At 39.4% G+C, this 14,207-nt stretch overlaps 1 protein-coding gene across 1 annotated transcript in view; it reads right to left on the bottom strand.

Moving 5' to 3' along the window:
* arhgap39 (Rho GTPase activating protein 39) overlaps window positions 1-14,207 on the bottom strand; it is a 96,090-nt gene that overhangs the window by 6,085 nt on the left and 75,798 nt on the right. The window contains exons 4-10 of the mRNA XM_023263378.3: window positions 13,264-13,428; window positions 11,454-11,639; window positions 10,337-10,550; window positions 5,659-5,732; window positions 2,708-2,907; window positions 460-551; window positions 76-245 (exon numbers count right to left, since the gene is read on the bottom strand). Of these exons, the coding sequence (XP_023119146.1) occupies window positions 76-245; window positions 460-551; window positions 2,708-2,907; window positions 5,659-5,732; window positions 10,337-10,550; window positions 11,454-11,639; window positions 13,264-13,428 (1,101 nt within the window). The remainder of the gene's footprint in view (window positions 1-75; window positions 246-459; window positions 552-2,707; window positions 2,908-5,658; window positions 5,733-10,336; window positions 10,551-11,453; window positions 11,640-13,263; window positions 13,429-14,207) is intronic.

The following is a 14,207-nucleotide window of genomic DNA, read 5'->3' as shown; positions in this document are numbered from 1 at the left end:
GAGGGTGTGGAAACAAGGAACTTGGGTTCAGAATTTTCTCTAGGTTGTGGTAATCTGTATGTTTGTGGATGTTACCTGTAGGAAGCGGATGAGGTAGCAGAGCACCAGTTTGTTGATGTGTGGAAGGCCTAGCACCACATTGACAGCTGCCTCTGGGTTGTCATAGTGATTGATACACTCCTCATAAAACTCGTGAGGTATCAGTGGCTCCTCCAGTTCCCTGTACCAGAGCTTCAGCAAAGACGCTGTGGACACACAGGATGATAACACAATGACACTTCCATGAAAGCACAATTGAAACCTGATTGAGATATAAATAAGACTACTTTTTTCATCCCAGAGGAAATTATTTTGCCAGGTTACCTGAATATATTAATCTGTGTTCATCTTTTCTGGGTCACAGAGACTTGTGTGTAAGTGTGTGTGCGTGCGTGTGCATGTGTGTGTGTGTGTGTGTACCTGGAATGTGCGGGTCTTCCAGTCCAGTGGGGATTTTCCATTGATCTACTTGCAGCTTGAGGGCATTGACTTCATCTATGTCTCCTGGTACTCTGGACATCAAAGGAGACATATGGTGGTTACACATCAGCTCCCTGTCCTTCCATCTCACCTGTCTTCACTGTGTTATGAGCTGGTTTCTACATAGTTGTTGCGTATAAACACAAATCCTACCATCCTTTGCCATCAGATAGTAGGTAGAGCAGTGTCAGGACCAGCAGGCTGTGCAGCACACTGCTGTATGGCAGGTGCTGCGTGTGTGTGTGTGTGTATTTGTATTCAGCATTCAGCAACAGACTGCTGAATACACACACACACACACACACGCCTGTCATGCACATCCATGCTAGCAAAGGCTCACAGAGACAGAAACACAAATACATCCTGAACAGTCAGTATTACAAGGTCATATATACCAATCAGTCACAACACTAAAGTCACTGACATCAGGAACATCTTGAATCACAGTGATGCTGATAAACTAGTCCAAACATTTGTAATTCCTAGGCAGGACTATTGTAATTCCTTTTTATCAGGATGCTGCAGCCAGAGTTCTGAACCAGTAACAGAGATCATATTTCTCTCCTGTGTTAGCTTCTCTTCAATGGCTCCCTGTAAAATCCAGGATAAAACTTAAAATCCTGCTTCTCACATATAAAACTCTTAATGACCAAGCTCCATATTTTCTTAAAGGCCTTATTCTACCATATCATCCTAACAGAGCACTTCACTCTCAGACTGCAGGTTTACTTGTGGTTCCCAGAGTTTCCAGAAGCAGAATTGGGAGGCAGAACCTTCAGTGATCAGCTCCTCTGTTGTGGAATCAGCTCCCAGTTTGGGTTCTTTAGGCAGGCACCATCTCTACTTTAAAGATTAGACTTAAAACTTTCCTCTTTGATAAAGCTGAGAAATCTTGCACTTGCTAAATGATGTTTTTATATTTATTCTTTACTTGCTCCCATCACTGTTTAACACTACCAGGGCTGCAGCTGAAATAATCAGGCTAAAACTGTCTTAGATGCCCAAACAATGCAGCCAAGCAATGCACACCAAGATACCCTGGACATGTTGAATTTGCTCAGAGAATGGGCCCATGAAATAGCTCAACAAAGAGCTCCCAGACCTCTCCAGGTACCAATCTGATTTAACATCCATGGGATGCCACAGAAGAAGCCTGATCCATTGAGGTCCCAGCCTACCACCTGCAGGGATCTGCTGTGAAAGTCCAGTTGTCAGATACCAGAAGGACACCCCCAGAGGTCCAGTGTTCATGCTCTAAATATACGCAATATCAGCCAGGGGGTTGTAATGTTGTGGTTGATCCATGTATATGAACCTGGATCACATTAAACCCACACCTGTATTACCTTATCTCACAGGTCACTTTAAGTTAATGTTAAATTCTGAGCTACCTCATCTAAAACAGGACTCATATTCTCATGTTCTCATCTATCAGCTCCCTCTTACCTGAACTCTCTCCTTCAGGTCTACTCTCCCTCCTGCTCACTACACTCAGCCAACAACAGGGTCCTGATACAACCACCACAACAGGTCCGGTCCATAGCTAGACTCTTCTCTTCTGTGGTTCCCTGGTGGTGGAACGAGTTATCAAACTCTGTTCCATCTGCAGAGTCTCTCTCAGTCTTTAAGAAAAGACTAAAAAACAGTTCTTCACTGAACACCTTTACACTTGACAGACTGCAAAAAAAATTAAAAATCCCATTACCTCCTGCACTTCCTGCAGGCACCACGGTCCTATTATCACACTTGAACTTGTTTTATGGCTCTTATCCAGGTTGTTTTCTCCTGACTAGATCCTTGTTTGTATTGTATCTACTCTCATACGTACGTTGCTTTGGATAAAAGTGTCTGCTAGATGAAACTGTACAAATTGTAATTTTAGAAATTGTCTTACAATGTAGTATTTAATAAAGAGTATTTATTGCATTAAAATGAAAATGAGGCTTTATTTGATTTGATTTGAATTTGACAGAGAAAACATGTAGCCTGCAGGTTTTACAGTTTCCTACAGTAAAACAGGGATGTCTACAGATCTGGAAAAGCTGATACTTTTGGACTGATGCTTTAGATCCTGAGGTCAATATTCAATGTCCACAAACTAACTATGATAAAATCTTTATGTAATTTTTTTCTTTTCTTTGGCTTTCTTTTCACTGTGCAGTTCTCTCCGCCTTCTGCTCTTACTCACCTAAAGATGCCCTCTGTCTGGTCTCCATTGAGACCCAGAACCTCTTCAGAGAGGCGAGTCTGCACCCAGGGCAGCTGGCGGTCTGGATACCGCTCCTTCTGGAGCACCATCACTTCCTCCAAGGAGGAGCCAAACATGGAGGGACTGAAGATGGCATTCCTGGCATGCTTGATCTCTTCTATGCAAGGCTTCTGCAGGCCCTGAAGACAGACAGACACACACACACACACACACACACACACACACACACACACACACACACACACACACACACACACACACACACACACACACACACACACACACACACACACACACACACACACACACACACACACATAGAGGACTTAATGTTTATACAGCAGGGCGAATGAAGGGCAGCTTGACAACTCGAAGAATGTGGGTCAGAAAGCAGTAGGAGAAGAAGGCAGTAAAATTTTAGAATGTCAGTGTAAAACACATTAGTCTGTCCACAGGCTATGCAGCTCATTAAGGTGCTGCTGAAAGGTAGCAGGTTAACACCAGTCAAACACTTTGGAGTCCTAAAAGTAACAAATCATCTCTGTTAGGGACCTGCTGAGGTTCTACTCCACATGCTGCACAGGCTCTGAGCCAAGCTGCAGCCTGCCAGCACACACACACACACACACACACACACACACACACACACACACACACACACACACACACACACACACACACGCACGCACTCTTGTGAGAATGCACTGCCAGAACCACGGAGACCTGTTCTAACAGCCGTCACTCCCCTGGTGTCAGACCTCCACTGTGAGGTGTCACAGTTCTTTAAAAAGGTGTTTAGAAGAACGTCTTACAGAGTAGGTTTTGTGCATTGTTACATTTAAGGGGCCAAACAAGCTACTGTGTTGAACGCACACTGTTGTGACTGACTAGCTCAGCAGCTGTGGGACCAGGCTGTGGGTTCCTCATCAGAAGGTTGGGGGTTCAAGCCCCAGCACTGCCAAACTGCCACTGTCACCTTGAATGTCTAAGTGTTAAACAGAGCAACTATTTATAATCATTGATGTGTAAATATATTACATTATACCTTCACAAAGACACGTCCCATAGATTTGCAGGTCTGCATGTCTGGACGCAATGTCACACCTCTGGGAACTTAAAATCAATATCTGGACCCATGAGAACATTTCTGCTATTTTAAAGGAAAAGTTTGGTGATATATCTAAAACCAAGCCTAAACCAACAATGAATGTAGCCCACTAGCAGGTACACTTCTGTGCTGTTGAGGTCCATTCTAGTCTAAAAACTACTCCAAGCACATCAGTGAGGTGCACTGTTGCACTGGGTGATATGTTCCTTCATTACCATGAATACACACATTGTTGTTTAATTTGAACCAATCTTACGCTGTTTCTGCCAGAAATACTCACCAAAGTATTTTCAGAAACCCTGTTGATTAAAATTTTTAGTAGAACCACTGGGCTTTAGGCTATCAATCTTCACATCAATTGTGTCACTTCTGAACATCAAAAAAGCAGTTTCTCATTTCTTTGAAAAAGTTGCAAATGCTTTGGTACATCCATGCAAATGATTATGTACAATTCTCTGCTGTTTCCTACATTATAAATTGCTTATGTCATGTTGATCAAAATGTATTATAATGGGTCTCTGTTGAATAGTCTCACCCTCCACAACATTTAGACATTAGTTCATCGCATAAGTCTTTACATGGAAAATGGTTGAACAAGTTGTCATAATATGTCAAGGATATTTCTATACATTTCCATTGGACTTTTTGAAAAAACTTGTCCTGAATTAGTAAATTGCTCCTAGGTGAATCTTGACTTTCTCTAACAAAGGAAAATGTGTGAAGGGTTAGAGTTCTCTGAAATCACTCAAAGACGCAGGTGAAGATATTCATGATATGGATGAGAATTTGTGGACCAACAGACAGGAACATCAGGAGGTGTAGGAAGACTGTACTGTAATTCCTACAGCACTGCATGTACAGTTTTCCCTAAGGAAACTGTCCTATGTTCACATTTCTACTTTATTTTTTTGTTCTTTCTTTGTGCTATCCAGCCCTTTTTTCCTTTCTGTATCACAATGACGTGGTCTGTCAACAAATTACAATACAAACAGTAAAAGCGTAAATGTGAATCTTGTCCAGTCTCTTGCAATCAATCTCCCACATACACTAAGGTGTAACTTACCATTTACAATAGCTGTCATCAAAACTTTAGCCATAGTTTACATCAGAACATTCCTCCAGAGTACACTGTTATAATGACAACATGACTAAGCAATTTGACTGTCTTATCCACACAATGACACAAAGACTTGTCATTCTGATGGCACTGACATGTTCGTTGACACAGATATTTACTTTTGAGAGATAAACTAAGGATTTTCAGCATGAGACTGGCTTTTGCAGGTAATCCATGGTGTTTTGCTATTTGTACAAATTGTTTTGAGGAAGGCACTTACTGTTTTGCGAATGACGAGGATGATTCGAGAAATGTACCAAAGTGACTGAGAAAAACTGTAAGCTGCAGATCCAGACTACCAGGGCTGCATACGTAACAAACCTATGGAATCAGTCATGGCAGTTTACAGGTTTGGGCTGTTTGTATTGTTATTCTTCTCCAGAATCAGGTTCCAGTCAAACATGTAAGGCTGTATTGTTGAAATATTACAACTAGTCATAGTGTAGTGTAGAGTAGTTTCACAGTGACTGAACACAGGTGTAGGTGAGCTGGTGCATGGAAGTGCTGAGTGAGAATGATTCAATGAAGAATCAACAGTGTATAGTTAAATGTTAAGGCAGAAAGGGATTGTTTTCATAGACAAAACTTCTAAACATGTAACTTTGATGCATAGAGATGAATGTTTAGGGGTTTAATCAAGGACCAGAGAGTGAATTTTGACATCTCACATAACAAGAAGCAACAAGATGCAGACTGCTTGCTTACCTTCTTGGCTCCAGTCAGAGCAGCTTTTGTCAGTTTCCTGTAGCAGTATTTAGCATAGCTGCTGATGGCCACACCTGATGTAACAGAAAAAAGGCGACATATTTACACCATAAGGGGACTTCCTATTTGATCATTTTTGCATACATTAAGAGGCAAAGTTTCAGCCACTTTAGAAGTTTAGATTTTTCATCAAACAAAATATACCATCAGGGATGGGTCTAAATTATCTTTTTTTTTTTTTTTTAGCATGGCAAAGCCAATTCAGCCAGTCTGTAGAGGCAGTGATCCCATGAGCCTGCTCTCTACACCATGAAGTTTGTCTGGATTACATTAAGATGCAAAAAAACTTGAGACAGATGATCTACAGAAGAATCTGGGCAAGTTCTCCAAGATGTCAAACACCCTACCAGTCACCCTGTATTGACTTCACCTTGTCTAAACGATCTATTAGATAAAAACTATTTATATCATTTTTGAAAGCATCTTCATTTTACTTTTAGTGCCTTGAACCTTTGCATAGTACACTGTATAGTGATGAAACACAAAAAAGTATGCAGGAAATTGGAATAGTTAAGAGTTAATAATACACTATATTATATCTTGCAATACAGGGTTAGAGGTGAGGAGCTTCAGTATGTGATCACCTAGAGGTGATGAAGACAGATAACCAGTCATTCCAAAACTTAACAAGTTCTGAAATGTTAAAGGTAGATTACCATGGTGAGGTTTTCCCCCCTTATAAAGATTAAGATTAAGTGAAATCCAGCACCAGACTCAGTTTCAGTTCGGTGAAAGGTGATGTTTCCCCTAAGCTTCAGTCAAGAAATCCATGATACTGCTGCTGATAGGCTACAGCTCCGTGCAGCATACTACAGATTATGACTTTATTAATCTAAGTCTAACATGAGGCTATAGTTATGGCAAATTAGTAATGTAGAGCTCAGATTGATCAGGTCCTGTATTAAAACACATCTTAATGTCTTATTTGAGATGATGACACACACTGTATCTCTGCTAACAACAGGGATGCAAACACAGCTATGGTGGAAAAAGAAAAAACTACTCGAAGTCTGAATAAATAAATGTGACAGCGCAGTATAACCATGTAATGAAGGTCTGTACTAGGTTATACTTCAATAAATACTACATTTTATTACTTAGATATTTGAATCTGTTATATTACATTAATAAAAGAGATCAATAAAAGAGAGACAAATGTTAAGCAATTAGTTACGTTTATATTTACTTTTTTACAATTACAGATGGTATAACTGAACAACTGAATTGTTGGGGAAGTAAAATCGAATTATATTAGTAATTCAATAATATCCTCTATGTCCAATAATGTCATCTCTGTAAAACCAACCTCAGGATGCCTGAGTGAGTTGAAAATTAAATACAGTCACAAGTATGACAAGTTCTTTTCAGCTGCATTGTGTTGTAATGATTGTGGAAACTTTCTGCTGATGCATTTGTGTGACTGTCTGCACAGAGGACATGCACACTTATGGTACCATGACCATTTTATTTTGTGCACAAATTACATCTAGTTCATCCTTTATGTTGAGCTTTTTCTGAAAAAGTCAGGGTGGGAACACCGACTGACTTTATCTTAACTGTCAAGTCCACTGCTCATACACCTGCATCCAGCTGCACAACAACTGCATCCTTTTCATCACAATCATTTTGAAAACCAAAGCATAGCTGATCCGGTTAACAAAATTATAGATGACGAAGTTATTTGATCTAACGTTATAAATGTGCGCTGTAACACTGCGTGTCCACACTTCTTGCATACATTAGCTCATCCAAAGATACTGTTGTGACTTCACTGATAGACTTTACCATGACTTAGTACAATAATTTCCATGAATGTTATATCTTCTTTAAATGCTGCTGTTTTATAAAATCTGGCGAAGTTTAAAAGGCACAGTAAGTTCAGGCCATTTACCATTTAAACAACTAGCAATTTGATTTGTTTCTCTACCTATTTTGCCATTTTTATTATTCAATTTCTTTAGTCCTCTTGAAAAACTTTTATTTTTTAGTTTTGGCTAAAAAGCAATTGGGAGTAACTTGGGGTTCAGTGTCTTGCACACAGAGGGGCTGGGAACATAAGGGCCAACTATGTGGACAATCCACTGTTCCCCTGATGCACTGCTGGTCCTCACATTTTCATTTTTAAATTTATTTACCAACTCCCAAAGAATATTAGTCTATATCTGACACAATCTAGTTCACAGTTTAGCAACACTTCATGTTAGGCAGATCCAGAGTTCTCCTCATTATTATTAGCATGTCCTGTTCTTTGTTTTTGAGTTTGAATTAGCTGAGCACAGGAGGACAAAGTGAATGGGTCAGATGACATATGACTCATTTTGTACCAACTCTACACAGCTCTCTCAGTGTTCATTAAAGACAAGTTAAAAGACATTTATTTTAGTGCTGAACCATGTGGTAAATGATGAGAGCAATTCATTCTGTTTACCTGCAGGGGGAAGCAGAACACCACTACAGCTTTACTCTGCTGACATTTATGCACAGAGGAAAACGGAAAACATAAAAAAAACCCAAACCTGAAAACGAATTTATTTCATGTCTATGGATGTGCCTGCTGCTCATGGACGATGGTTGTGAGACGCTATTTTGCAGCTGACACAGCCTTCGATTCAAATCTCTCTGCAGCAACTGATACTCCATACGGGTTTTGGGTTTGCATGTTATTGATTTTCTCTTTAGAATAAGAGCAGTAACTGGTTCAAAGGCGTTGGTTGGAATGTATATATGTATCAGTTTATCTCTCATCCTGTTTCATGCTGGAGTTCCCTAAAGACAGCACTCAGTGCAGATCAGATGAATGTCCATCCATTGTAGAAACCAAGACCATTGGTTTGTAAACATATTCAAAATACAGAATGTGGGTATTTGTACTGAAGAGCCTGTGGTGTGGAAGTGGTAAAGCTAACAATAGGTGACAGTGTTATTCCCACAGAAGCGTATTTGCGATCAAAAAAGCCACGAGCCTGCATTGAGATTTTGTGATATTCAGAATTTCTCCAGAAATCCAGCACAATGTGGATCATACTGAGCAGCAGCTGAACCTCCCAGACTCTCCAGATTTACTCTGCAAAATAAATGTCTCTGTTTGGATCTATGTTACTGGGACATACTGTCCAGGAGCTGCATTCACGAAAAACTTCCAGAGATCCTATTTTATCTACTAAGTTATGTATAGAGCAAGAGGCTCAATAGTTTGACTAATTATTTTTCCTTTTCTTTTTATCAAATTTAGAAGCAAAACTGCAAATGCACAAACCTCCATCTGCTGAGAAAGATCGTCTTTTGTCTGGTACTGGTTCCAGAGTCAAAAATGATTGACGAAACTCAGTGTTAAGGACAAAAAATCCTTGAAATGCAAAAGAAGAACAAAATTTGAATATCTATGATTCCATAAAGCAACTACAGCAACTGCATTTGTCATAGTTCTGAAAGCACTTAAAGGTGAAAAGTTTTTACCAGCAGGGTGGTCTTGTTTTAATACTACAGCAGTCAGTGCCGATTTGGAGTGCCTGACACAATATGTTAATAGTTTTAATAATTAACCACATCATAACTACCATCATGTACGAATCTTATTTAAAGTTTCACAATCCAAACCAAATGTCACGTGAGGCGTTGAATGCAACCACTGGCACTAACAGTGTCACTATATAACGGCTCTAAGATTCAATTTGTCTCCTGCTAAAAGTATCTAGGAATTTGGCTTGATTGTTCACTTTTATTTGAAACACATATCAGTACTCTCGTCTCCAAAAGTTAAATCTACAATCAGCTTTCTGTATCATAGCAAATCTTCATTCACGCACTCCGCCAAATTCCTTCTTGTTAAAATGACAGTCCTTCCATTTTTTGATTATGATGATGTGTTCTACAGATCTGCTTCAAAAACCCTCCTCCAATAATTAGACATGATATACCACCCAGACATCTGCCTTGTTACCGGAGCTCCTTAAAACACCCACCCCTGCAGTTTGTCCTCACTGGTGAACTGGTCCTCTCTTCATTCCCACAGACAATTACACAAAACCCTCACTGGTAAAACAACACCATATCTGTGTTCATTACTTACCAGTCATGACTCCACCCCTACTTTTCGCTCTTACAGTCTCATTAACCTCCACATTCCCAAAGTCTGTAAGCACTCTCGGTCGATCCTCATTCCAGTTTTCTGCTGCTAATGACTGGAACTCTCTGCAACAATCCCTAAAACTCACCTTATACGTATCACTCTTGTTGTTTAGAAATCAGTTCAAGGAACACTTCAGGACTACTGCACCTGTTTTTAGCCTTTCTATTTTCTGAGTCATTGCAGATTTTTATTTTTTTTTTGTAATATTGTGTGATTTGTTGTACATCAAAATTTGTTTTTGTTGTTCATCTTGTTTGTCTACTGCCTCTTGGCCAGCTATTATTTTGTCTCCAAAATGCTTTGGTAAAGCAATTAACTAGATAAGCAGAATAGTTAGGAGGCATTAGTAACAACTCGACGCCTTGCATCAATAAAATAGACAGAGGAACTGAGAGTCCCACTGCAAACTTAAATTCCTTTTATATACAATCCAAAGATAAGTATCTTCCTGTCTTACCAATGACGACTGCGTCAGTGCTTCTCCCTCACCTTTCGTGTCGTTGAGGGGGTCCATGTGTCGGTAGATGTAGCCCTCCAAGTAGGTGTGGAAGCGAGGTGTTGGGGGAAAGAAGGCCAGACAGATGGCCATCAGCTCCCAGCCTCGCTCCAGGCTGTCATAGCGGAAGTTCTCTGTGGTCTGACGACACAGCTGGATGTAGAGTTCATCACGCAGGCCCTGGTTACTCCAGCCCCGAACCACCACCTGACAGACACAGGCAGAGAGCCAGGTGACTATAAGATTAGAGCTTTTATCCTTCCGAATGGAATCTCTTAATCATGAAAGATTCATCACTGCAATTGCTGATTTGGTGTTAAGATCAGTTTGGAGGCTGTTTCTAATACTTTGTCCACCCCATTTATATCACTGAAAGCAAACTAAATGTTACAGTAGTAACATTTAGTTTAAACACAGATTCCCCTACAGAAGTCTTGCAAAAGCGTGTCTATACAGGTGTTTCTGTCATGTTTTCACACACAACAGATGCTTACTCTCCTGTTTTAATCTTTCTTTTGTCTTTCCTTATTGAGTGTTAAGCTCTCAGCACTGCCAAGACCTAACCTATACTGCATAACAGGGCTGAACAATATAGGGAAAATAGATCATATCTATTTGTTGGACAGATAATGCAATTTCATTTGCAATATATTTTTTCAAGTCAAGATTCATTTTAATATTTAATGTGTAATGCATCTGAAACATGAGGTGTTAACACGAGATACCCTGAGAAGTGTGACTGTCACACATGGAGGACATGAGAACTTTGTAAAATCATTGACATGTTTAAATTCTGGCTGCATCACATCTATTTTATGTTGCAGTCTTTGTTTCAGAATGTGATTTTGAGTTGAAATGGTTTAAATGTCAAGCCCTACTGCACCTCTGTACACATTCAACACTGTATTTTGCTATGAACATGTCCGTATTTAGCATGGCTAAAAATGAAGCATTAGGTTCAGACCAAGGACATCATGGAAAAGAAAAATCACTACAGAAGGATACCAAGGTGATATATGAATGAGTTTTGCGTAGTGAGAATAATGGGCTCTGTGTGAATAACATGTTTGGAGGAGAGACCTAAAGGTTGGACTCTGGCTGTCCACTCACCTCCAGAGCCACAGAGAGGGGGTCGGCTTTGGAGCGACGGTCTCCCATGTAGGTCTGGATGAGCTTAAACATGTCCACTGCCTCCTTCTTCACAGAGCGGTCTGAAGTCACAATCATAGGCTTCTTGATGGGCTCACTGCTCCAGGCCAGCATGTTGGCAATAGACACCTTTCTTCTAAACAGACCCTGAAAACAAGCAGGGAATGGACATAAACAAACAACAGTTAGACAGGATGGGAGAGGAAGGCACATCAAAACAATAGCATTTGATTTGATTTGAAGCTCATTGTCCCTGCACCACAGATGTGGACAGTGTAAAAAGCAATGACAATACAAAGCTGAACAGAATACTGTTGTACTGTATGCTGTATGTTGAGAAAGACCAACTTCTGGCAAAATGAACCAACCTTTAAATGGCAACATGAAGGGATTCATTAACGTACTTGAACATACTGAGGCCTTCTGGGCCGAATTTCTTCCTGATAACTAACATACCTGCAGGTAGCTGTGACTAAACTGCAGTAAATTTAATGTAGTCCTGTCAGTGGTGTGCTTTTTTGAGGATTTCAGGGTGCTGGGCCTGTAGGCATAATTCTTGTCTAAGTGGTTGTTGCAGCATTATTCCTTTTTGTTGTGACCTTGTGTTAAGTGTGTTTTTTCCCAGCTTCTGTCTGCAAGGTCAAGAATGAGAAATCAAGCTTAACTCATGTGTGGATCAATATATAATTGAGGGACATTTGAAGTCCATGGGATATGTCTTGCATGCATTTTTATTAAAAGTAAAAAAGTTAATGTTTTTATTTTCATTATGATCATGTCTTTACAAATTCTATAATTATTTATTATGGAAACAATCACTTATTAATAAAAATGATTGGATATCACTAAAATGTCAACTAAATAACTGTCAGAATTTAGTAACATCCATCTTCTAATTAGCTAAACAATTACTAAACTACTCAATTGTAAAATTAATATTTAGAAGAATCTCTCTGTAAAAATGCCATGTGGTGTTTGGTTATAGGCGGCCATGTTGATTTTAGGAAACAGGCAACAATGTCAACAATGATACCTGTCAACTATGTTACAATAAGTCCCGCGATTATATATTGACCCGTATAACTATTTGAATAACTAAATGTGATTACATTAGCGATCAGTGAAAATCTATATTTCTCAAGATTTTTCATCAACTGTGTTACCAAATGTGAGATATCAACACTGACATTTTCATCTGACACAGTGCTGAATAAAACATTCTCATGTCTGCTGTTACAAACTGGAATAAATTCATTAACAGAATGTTGTAAATGAACTGTGTCCAGGGGTGGAGACAAAGGGGGGCCCAGGCCCTGTAATATCAACAAATAAAAATACAGAACTTGGAACAAGTATTCAACCTTTTAAATTGTTAAATGAACTGATGTTATTATATAAGAGTCTTATAGTGTACTTCTACATGGTATCCATGCCTGCATAAGCAAATGATAAAAGTAAGAACAGTAAGAAAAACAATATATCACTTTCTGTTCAGTCACAGTGTGAGTATTGGTGTCAGACTGCCCACCCCCACAAAATATTGTTTGGCTCCGACGCTGTCTCTGTCATGCTGAAAGTCAATAACAAAAGTGCTCAGAAAAAGGCAAAATAGCGTAATAAGTAGTACACTTAAACTGAAGAATAAAATATGAGAAGACAGCGCAGAACACAGAAAACATTAGATGATTTCAGAAATGCTAAAAACAGAAATACGAACAGAAGATGCAGCTAACAGGACAAAGAGACAGATGTGTCACATCCTCCTGAGTACCTGTGTGTGTTTGTTGAAGTGCTTGGATGCCCAGTTCTCAATGTCGGTCTCTGAGGAGGGCTTCCTCAGGGTGAATTCTGGGAAAATGCCACAGCTGGCACTGGGCATCATATTCCTGGCATTTCGACTGGCTTCAAACTGCGCACAGGCGCCGAGGTCCTCCGACTGACAGGTGAAGATGAAGAAACCAAGAAAGACAGAGGGAGAGAGAAAGCAGATGATGTAATTTCTTTCTATACTGATGCTACACAACATTTACAATGTTTCTTTAGCAGCGAGTGAACTAGCATTAATACTGATGTGTTAATATGGAAATTCCAACAAAGTTATTGCAATGCATCAGAGAATCCATTTATTCCTTAGTGCCTTGACTGAAAAAACAATTCAAAGTAACAGCTGTGGATCGGCAACACATAACACAGGGAAGAGGTTTTTAAAAACAGTCATTATGAACATCACAGTTGCAAGAAGCCTCTACGGTGTCATCTTGCATGCAGTGGTTGCAATACTGATACCGTATAGAAAGAAAAAAGCCCCAAGAAAGTAAACGGTAACTAGAACACAAACACATGCTACATTTTAGTGAAATTATAGGGAATTCTGCTTAACAGTACTGTTAAGACAAAAAAAAAATTCAAATACAATGATTTTAAGGCAAGATAATGAGTTTGTAGAAGTATATTTTAACATTATGATATGTTATGATTTCCATTGGGTTTTATGTACATTTTATTAGCATGAGTAAATCATACTGAATACAATTCATATTTAGATTTAGTTCTGTCAAACTCCAAGAAGATGATGAGTAAGTTTTGACACCAAATGCAATCAACCGCTAAAACAAGGAAAAATGTCTATAACCCTGATAGTTCTTCTGGTGAGTGGAGGTAAATCAAAACACAATGGGTCAACCTCCGTCTGATCCAAAATACTGCAGCCAGTGT

This window comes from Amphiprion ocellaris, chromosome 2, assembly GCF_022539595.1.
Source record: "Amphiprion ocellaris isolate individual 3 ecotype Okinawa chromosome 2, ASM2253959v1, whole genome shotgun sequence".
Classification (NCBI taxonomy): Eukaryota; Metazoa; Chordata; class Actinopteri; family Pomacentridae; genus Amphiprion; species Amphiprion ocellaris.
This window is presented reverse-complemented; position numbering and strand designations above follow the sequence as displayed.